Raw genomic sequence first — 9,039 nt, 5'->3', positions numbered from 1 at the left:
TTGAATATCTGCATTATGAAATGTTAAGCAGGAGGATCATAATTATTAAGAAAACAAAATTAAAGTAATTTGCCATGTAGTCCTACTGTCCCTCGAAAACGAACAAACTAACCACAAAAGCTGGATCCAAATCCTGATGATTCATAGTGGCAGTACACTGTAGGCTCAATGATGATATTATACAGGCAGCGCACAATGTCTGCCATCCTGCTGTTTGACCTTTGATTACTACTTTTTTACTGAGAGACTCTTGTTGCTGAAGTCAAGTATTCCCCTTTTAGATGATGCAGTTTTAACATTGTGCTACAATATGTGGTCGCACCAAGTGGGTACATGAATCCCCAGACTCTCTTGACTTCTAAGGTTAATTTTAAGGGAAACTAGTAAAGCATGACACACTGTGCTATTGTGCCTTTTTATCACTGTTGCACATATACATATAAAGCGTATTCTCACTTTTGGTCTTATTTTAGAATGTGTACTTTAAGGTTTTGTTTTTCCACATGTACCCCCCCTCCCTTGCCTAGTGCCCAGCAATGTCTCCAGCTCACCGAGCACTCCAGGAGTATGTGACCTGTCCCCCCCCCCCCATCTGTTGGTCTAAAATGGCACCAACTGTTATCTCCTTTCTCCAGCAGGGAGTGGTGTTTTGTTTTCTCCACCTCACCTCATTCCTGTAGAGAGAGACAAAGGCTGAACCTCAACACTGTTCATTTTCTTTTTATGGATCTTTGTCTTTTAGAAATGGTTTTTGTATTATTATTATTATTTTTTTTTTGTTCTTGCTTAGAGAATGGGAACTTACACGTCATAAACCTAAAATATACTACTTAACTACTCCCTGAAATGGAGTTTTTTTGATCTCAGGTTCCACTGACAAAGCATCCCAAAAGGCTCTTCAGATAAGGCCGCGGATTCATGTTACAAAACAAGTAAAATATACTGAAAAGCATGTCTGCTCTGGTGTCTTGTTCTTCAAGTATTTACAATCACACAGAAAACAATTTACTTGGTATATGCATTACACTGATGAATCTCTGACTTTAATAAACATGTTGTATATTCCTCCAAAAAAAAAAAAAAAAAAAAAATATATATATATATACACACACACACACACACACACACACACACACACACACACACACACACACACACACACACACACACACTATAAATGCAGCCATTTGCCAAAATTGCAATGAATTAACAGTCTTATATTTCCAGCACTGCAACAGTTAGTGTTACTGTGGTTGTAAATTGTGTACTTTTCAATCCGGTTTTCCAACTGTCAAACATGTATGGTAACAGCTTCTCAGTGCAATGCTGCATCCTGGGTAATATAAATATCCACTGTGTTTATTCATTGTCATTTTACAGTAGAGCTGTTTAGGCAAATGTCACCAGCAGGGGGAGCCAGATGTTTGGAGGAATTTCGTAACAACACTGTTCTTACAGTGCAGGATCCACACGAATATAAATCTAATAAAATGTATAATACATTTATATATTCACACAAGGTGACTACAGATGGTGTGAATTTGACCTAGTTCATTTCCAGCATTTTTTAAAATCATTTATCACTTATGTTCTAACCACTGACATCAAATTACAACCAGAATAGTTGATTTTGTGTAACTTTAAGAAAATACTACAACTGACACTTGATCAGTTGATTTAGATGCAGGGAAAGCGTGCTTGGGGTTATACATTAAGGCCACTCAAATGTCACTGACAGGTAATAGCAGAAATACCAGAACATGAGGTAAAATGTATCTTTTGTCAATATTCAGTTGCCCTATAATGTCATCAGGCATTAAAGTAAGTCAGTGCTCAGATCAGGAAGAACAGGTTATCCTTAGTGAGGCTGTCTCTGGCACAGAAATGGATTTATTATGATTCACAGTAGTAAAAATATTTTGCCTTAACTGTGTGTGTTGTGCCACGTTCCTCCCTGTCTGCTCCAGACTAGTCAGTCGTCCTGTTTGAGCACCTCATCACTAAACTTCACACTTATTCCCATGATTAGGAACGGGAAAGCTTCATATAAATACAAGTGATCCGTAACAAATTTACTAACAAACTTCTGACTATAAACAGAACTAAATCATTTCAGATTGGTGCAGATGTTGCTGTGTGAGTTTGTAAACAGGATGGACAGACAGAGGAAGTTGTTAGCAAGGGACTTTGGTTGACTTCAGACCAAAACAGATTTCTAGCAGCTGACTTGCATGGTGATTTTAATACTCCATGCAATTCTGTTGTAGCTATGGGAAATTCAGCATTTTAACGTCAGCACTTTCCGAGCCCGTTCCAAGCTGGAAAGGATAATAATAACCTCACCTCTAGCAATGTTTGTACCCACGCTGTGAAAAAAGGGAGCACACTCGTGTTTCAGCTGGTTGACACCTCTTTATTTGCCTTTGGGAGGAGTCAGAGTTGCTGTTTACATCCCCTTAACTTTACACAGACGCCTTCGATTAGAGACGCAGATTATTGCAACACTCACCAATACTGCTGCAAGATGCACTGCTATGGGGAACTAATCAACTATCTCAGCTGTGGGTTGATCCTGACAGGACTGGGGCATCTGGTCCATCACAGGAAAACCCAGACTTCCTATGGGCGCCATATGAGACTCTCTCCTCTGACTAGGATGGTCCCAGCCAGACTAGCCTGGTTCCTTCAGGAGATGCCGGCTCTCCTGATCCCCCTACTTCTGACACTCACCTCGGACAAACCCTCCAGCATGGGGAAGACACTACTGCTTGGGACCTTTTGCATGCACTACTTTCAAAGGTAAAAGCAGAGACAGATGCTGGTGGTGGCCCTTTGATCTGTCTGTGAAGGGAATTGTGAAGATGTACTTTAAGATGTGCAGCTGTGATCAGTGTCTTTGGAGGTAGGCGCACACACTCCCATTCATTCAAGATACACATAACTACAAAACTGCCTGCAGGACTATTTTCAGATTCATTTTACTAATGACTCATTTTAATTTCTGTTATTTGTCACTGATTTGATGCAGTTTGTAGTTTTCCTCATGTTTATTTTGTCATATACATCTTTAGTATTTCAGTTATGTCTGTAGGGATATGCTGTTTGCTTTTTGTATATGGTATGAACAGAAAATGAGTCCTTATAGGAGTACTTTGTATTCATCATGGATCTTGTTCTATTAATGACAGTAAGATCGTGTGGAGCAAATTTTACAAAAACTAAACCGAATTCAAGATTTTCTTTGTATCACTCAAAAGGTTAAACTCCCATTCTTAATATACAATAATAATGTTTGAATCCTATTACTCACAAAAAATGGTATTAGCATCTTATTAAAAAGCATATTTTGTCATTGTACTTTTATATTGTACTATGCTAGATGCATGTAATCAGTCACTTTATGCAAGATGAATATTACAAACACATTTTCAGATGGAGAAAGCGAAAAAAGGAGCTTTGAAAATGAGATTTCCTGCTGTTATAATCTGAAGGCTAAAGCAGTGTGAGGAATGCTTTAGTAACCTCCCGTGAAGAACGGGGCCTTTTTCCATCTGATTATAAAAGGTTTTTTGCAGCATGGATAAAAAGATTATCCCTTCATCTTTTTACCTGCTGTATCTATTTCTTCACCAACCACAGGACATTTGTCTATTCGCTACGGACCAGAGGAAAGCCTTTCCCACTGGGTGTGATGATGACAGCAGGTTTCTTCTGCTCTCTGAATGGTTTCCTGCAGGGACACTACCTGCTGCACTGTGCTCAGTTCAATGATGAGTGGTCAGCTGACTATCGCTTTAAAACTGGTAGGTGCAATCTTTATTCTTTCATTTATTTATCTAAAATATGAAAAGCTTCATGAATTGTATCTCTTGAGAAGTCAATAGTGCACAAGTAAAAATTTCTCCTAGGTTTAGTACTGTTTTACGTCGGAATGGCCATCAATATACACAGTGACTATATTCTACGTAACCTGAGGAAACCAGGAGAAGTAATATACAAGATTCCTACAGGTAAGACACAAAGATTACACATTCATTAACTCACATCCATCCTGTGTTTGTGGTGACCTGCGGTCTTTTTACTCTCCTGCAGGAGGTCTTTTTGAATATGTGTCTGGTGCCAACTACTTAGGAGAGATTGTGGAGTGGTTTGGCTATGCAGTAGCCACCTGGGCCCTTCCAGCACTCTCATTTGCTGTGTTTAGCCTCTGTTTCATTGGACCAAGAGCCTATTACCATCACAGGTGCCTCTGACATTTATGAAAAAGCATAACTAGGCAGTACAGGCACAATGTGAAACCACTGGCATTACCATATGCCATTTCTGACTGATAGCTATTATCCTTTGTTTCACTGTTGCAGGTTTTATCAGGAGAAATTCAAAGACTATCCCAAGTTACGAAAGGCGTTGATTCCATTCATCCTCTGAGAAAAAGCACCTCGCCATCATCTTATAAGGACAGACAACAACTGTGTACCCTGTGGACCTAATAGCAGAAGACTAGTGCAGTTTTGACACTCCTATTGTTGTATTTTTAATCAGACATCACACTCATTTTACTGCACAAGAATCTGTTATGATTTTGCTTGTCATTACTGTGTAGACTTTCATATGCTCTTACACTCAACTTCACATTAAAACCATGTTATTTTTTCTTTGGTAAGACAGGTCAAGGAACATGATTCATGCATGGAAAAATTACTCATACCAGGAGGGTTGCTAGTGTACAACTGAGCGGATCATGGCATTCGGATGAAACTGCCTATGAAGCCAGTTGAGCCAGTCATTGTAGGTTAGCCTGAGCAGATGCAGGGTAGATACATAAAGCTGGGTCAAGCTGCCAAGTATCTACTCTTTGTTTGGTGAGGGAAGGATCAGAGGCAACTTTAAGTTAGGTCAGGACGATAGTGTCACCTGGCTCAGTAGATTTATGATGGCAAAGCCTGATATCCACTGCAGGACCTAGTGACAGTCATTTAATATTTACACATAATTTAATATTAACTAGAATGCTCATCCAACTTCTGGTACATTTTAATGTTAACCCATATACAAAACTCTGTTCAACTCTTTCTGTACACACTGCTATGAATGAAACTCAAAGACATTAATAAGTGAAACTTCATGAAATGAACAGTTTCAGATTGGAAGAGATTTTGTGACAAGAAATAAACGTTCATTTGTCATAATCTGGGCTCATTGTCCTATCACATGAGATGGTTATGACTGTCTGCAACATGGCATGAAACACTGAACAGTAGACAGAGTCAAGGAACGGCACCAACACCAGTCAGCAGGTTAAGACTGGTAACATTTTGAATGTAACACAGTGTCATGAAATAGGGTGGAAAATTACCACAAGCCCAGAGCTGGTAGGTTTTTTTTCTTTTGGTACTATGCTGGTAAAAAACAAAATCTACAGCGTCCTTGCAGCTCCTCCTAGTGCTGACCAAAGACAATTGCAACAGAAAAATGCCAGTTTGTAATCGTAAAGGTCTCATAAATAAGCTGAATTTTTTGATTCATGTCAATCTTACAAACACTTCTAACTGTGCATCATTTAAATTCTACGTTTTATTGGCTGGAAATGTGGCTGATATAGCTTGTAAATTTTAAATTTTGGACAATGTGGACAAAAGGTTGCTTCCTACCAGCTCAAACACTAAACTAAGAGTAAACACATACACCATATGTGAGCTGAAAACAAGGCTGGTAGATTATAGCCAGTAGCCCACAAAATTAAGAAAAAGAGTGACAGTTTATATCTATAAAGGAAAATATGGACAAATATGATAATAAGACAATGACTAAACACAATACTTTCAAAAGATGGAAACAACAGGACAGAGGGTCAACAATCCCTCTGACTGGCTCCAGGGTTCATTCAGATTTTCATTAAAGTGAGTGCTAACATAGAAAGTAAATATTACTTTCGAAAAATAAAAAGAGCATTTATTCCTCATTGTGGTCGCCACAAACCAGAATCCCTCACTGAATAGAATATATTCATCCATCCGCTAGTTCATATCTTGAATGATATATTGCACATCCAGAGCAATATTAGCAGTTTCTACAGCAACCTGCAACGCATTGAGCTTAGCTGTGAAGGAGTCCAGTACATGTGGCTGGAGAGTCGTGTCTCTAGACAAGGGTGCAGGTGAGAACTCTGGATATTTAGTGTTAAGATAACTCCACTTCATTCTTGGGCTACTTTCCACTAGTCCACAGCCACAAAGGCCCAAGCTATCCTCCATGTGTTCTTGCATCACATCCGCAGGGAGAGTCCAGTGGTGAGCACAAGTCAGATCAATAAGAGAATTCCCACCATTGTGCTCCAGCGCTGCAGCCACAGACTCCAGAGAGCGGCAGAATGCCTCCATGCCAAGCAGGTACTCTGTCTGTGAGCATCCCAACACTGACGCTGTCTCAATGACATCATTCATGCTCTAGGATGAAATATAACATGAATAAGACATGCTCTCCTTAAAATATGTGAAATAAATCAAATGTTTTGTACAGCTCACTGGTTCAAGACTAAATACTGGATCTCACCTTGTGTCTGATGTAAGCAGCTAAGTGGGTCTCAGTGCACCCAGCTCCAAGTAAGGCAGATGGTTCCCTCAGGGTGAGCCTCAACACATGTTCTGTCTTCTGGCACGCCACCTTTAATAGTCGCACAGATGGAAATTAATACATCAGTCCATCTGTCACATTTGCCTCCTATTAATGGAGGTTTCAGGCTGACACATCTCTAAAACCAAAGCCAACTAAAACTGAGGCCAACAGTATAGTTCCAACACTTTTAACTCTATCTTACCTTCAACTCATTTAACATTGTTTCATTCCTGTGGCAGAGGACCATCGTGCAGATCACTGACTCCCCAGGAGGGTGTAAATGCAGCAATGTCTTGGATCCAAACTGCCTAAAACTGAGATCCCTCACGTTTCCATAGGCCTTGCGTGGGATTGTGGTATGTAATGTGGCCACAGGTTGAGCACCTAGTTGTTAAAGGAGACAGAGATGAAACAGGAGCTTAGATAGACAGAGCAGAGTTATAGCACGGGATATACTCTGGCTGGGCAGTAGAGGCAGTATACATATGTACATTTACAATTTCACACCCAAAAGAATGAAGAAATGTCAATGCTTTAGCAGTAGCTTCAAAATGTATTTATTTTTACATTGATATAACTAAAGCTGCTAGTTTATTTTAGTAATTTTTCAAGCATAAATACCAAACATTCCCTTGTCCCAGCTTCTTTAATGTAAACACTTACAATACTAAACTGAATATCTTTTCGTTTTAGACTGTTGGTGGAATAAAACAAGCTATTTGAATATATCACTTTGGGCTGTTGGAAAATATAATGGCCATTTTTCACTATTTTCTTACATTGTGTAGACAAGATGACTCACCATTAAATTGAGAAAATAATGGGATGACTAATCAATAATGAAAAAAAAAAGTTAGTTTCATCCCTGGAGCTGGAGCTACTGTGCATTACACACACACACAGATATGTTGTGCATCATTTTATACTAATTTCCCTATAATTAAATTTCATGTTATTTAAAATTATGTTCTGTGAGTTTAAATTGTGCTTAGCTACAGAACATGAATTTGCCATTATGGTTCTGCCAAAGGCTCTGTGCGTACATTTAGAGGCCTACCTGTCAGCTGAATAAGTGGCTCCATAAGAGTGATCCCCAGTCTCTCCATCACTATGATACCATGACTCCTCAGGTATTGCTGCAGGACTGGGTGGATGACCTTCTGGCACACAAAGAGCTTCACCTCGTCTTTAACCACCTGTTTGCCAATCTCCAGGAGCTGATCCAGAATTTGAGAGTCTGTGTTTGCACCATGATGCACCTCAATTGTCCCGTTTCCTAGTTCAGAAAGATCCCCAGCAAGAGATACACTAAACAGTACCATACGCAGTGGATTAGGAGGAAGATTCTCCACCTTGAAGATGCCAAAGACATCAGGTATGTCCACCAGTAAGCCCGGAAACACTGCAGAATCCAGCACAGATTGGCCTTCAACAGAGACAGTCACTATCCTGCCAAGACTGACTATACCTGGGCTCTTACAAGGCACAGTCAGCAAAAAGGCTTGCACTGCCAGCTTGCTGACGTGAAGTGCCTCTGGCTTTGTTAGCACACTGGCTGGTTTGCTGGAAATAACACTGTGAGCTAATGTGATCAAGATGTGGCTGCTGCAGAAGTCGAGCTTCACTTTACATGCACAGTCTTCTTGATGAAGATAACTGGTGCACAAACCCAGAAAGTGCTTGTTCAGTCTGATAGCCACATTTCTTTTGACACCAGACTGCTTTGCTTGTTGAATAAGAGCCAAACAAAGAATGGCAGCAAACAATCCACAGTCACTGTAACGAGAAACGTGGTTGCGAATGGAGGTTATTATCAGATTAATAAAAGGTTGTGGCGAAGAAATTGCTGGAAGCAGAACTGAGGAAGATGAGGTGGTTACAACGTGCCCTCCAATGTTGTTATGAACTTGTTTCAGTCTACCTGTGGGACCAAAACAAGATCTCAGAAGCTGCCCCAGAATATGAAGCTTGTCACAAATGTCAGTGTTGTCCAGTGGTAAATCCGTGCAAAGAGATGGAGCTTTCTTGGCGACTCGAGACATCACTTCAGCAGTTATTTCACCTTAGGACCATTGTTGACAGCCTTACGGTACTGAAGTACGCTTAGACAGTAACTTTACTTTGAGTAGTGAAGATAAGGTAGGTTAGAAATGTCCTTTAAAACTGTCTGTTGAACGAAAAATTCGTTTTTAGGCACTGTTGTCTGCCACGACAAAGATAGTGAAGCTTATCGCATTGCCTGATCATAATTCAACTATATTTGGGTGACCTCTTTGTTATAGTATACTTAAAAAAGCAAACGATGTTGATTTCATGTGATAGAGACTACTATATGGTAAATTAAAAATATATGGATACAACTCGACGACGTATAATTTCGATATTAATACAGGCTTTTTTAAAATATTCACTCGTTTCCATGGT

At 39.7% G+C, this 9,039-nt stretch overlaps 2 protein-coding genes across 2 annotated transcripts; one reads left to right on the top strand and one right to left on the bottom strand.

Moving 5' to 3' along the window:
* Window positions 1-2,425: 2,425 nt before the first annotated feature.
* On the top strand, window positions 2,426-4,942 carry srd5a2b (steroid-5-alpha-reductase, alpha polypeptide 2b). The gene is made up of 5 exons (XM_042433068.1): window positions 2,426-2,799; window positions 3,640-3,803; window positions 3,909-4,010; window positions 4,093-4,243; window positions 4,362-4,942. The coding sequence occupies exons 1-5, from the start codon at window positions 2,525-2,527 to the stop codon at window positions 4,426-4,428; spliced, it is 759 nt and encodes a 252-aa protein (XP_042289002.1). The 5' UTR covers window positions 2,426-2,524; the 3' UTR covers window positions 4,429-4,942.
* A 76-nt stretch (window positions 4,943-5,018) lies between these two features.
* Window positions 5,019-8,800, bottom strand: mkks (MKKS centrosomal shuttling protein). The gene is made up of 4 exons (XM_042433057.1): window positions 7,673-8,800; window positions 6,818-6,999; window positions 6,553-6,663; window positions 5,019-6,446 (listed from the first exon to the last, which is right to left on the bottom strand). The coding sequence occupies exons 1-4, from the start codon at window positions 8,655-8,657 to the stop codon at window positions 6,018-6,020; spliced, it is 1,707 nt and encodes a 568-aa protein (XP_042288991.1). The 5' UTR covers window positions 8,658-8,800; the 3' UTR covers window positions 5,019-6,017.
* Window positions 8,801-9,039: the final 239 nt, after the last annotated feature.

The sequence above is a fragment of the Thunnus maccoyii genome, chromosome 14 (assembly GCF_910596095.1).
Source record: "Thunnus maccoyii chromosome 14, fThuMac1.1, whole genome shotgun sequence".
NCBI lineage: Eukaryota > Metazoa > Chordata > Actinopteri > Scombriformes > Scombridae > Thunnus > Thunnus maccoyii.
This window is presented reverse-complemented; position numbering and strand designations above follow the sequence as displayed.

Bases quoted from the DNA above. Each gene is read 5' to 3' on its own strand.
- mkks (XM_042433057.1), bottom strand. From the start codon at position 8,657: ATGTCTCGAGTCGCCAAGAAAGCTCCATCTCTTTGCACGGATTTACCA. The intron at 7,000-7,672 runs GTAGGCCTCTAA...TTTAACAACTAG, and splicing joins GCCACTTATTCAGCTGACAG to GTGCTCAACCTGTGGCCACA. The intron at 6,447-6,552 runs GTGAGATCCAGT...ATTTCATCCTAG, and splicing joins CTGCTTACATCAGACACAAG to AGCATGAATGATGTCATTGA.
- srd5a2b (XM_042433068.1), top strand. From the start codon at position 2,525: ATGCACTGCTATGGGGAACTAATCAACTATCTCAGCTGTGGGTTGATC. The intron at 2,800-3,639 runs GTAAAAGCAGAG...CACCAACCACAG, and splicing joins TGCATGCACTACTTTCAAAG to GACATTTGTCTATTCGCTAC. The intron at 4,011-4,092 runs GTAAGACACAAA...ACTCTCCTGCAG, and splicing joins AATATACAAGATTCCTACAG to GAGGTCTTTTTGAATATGTG.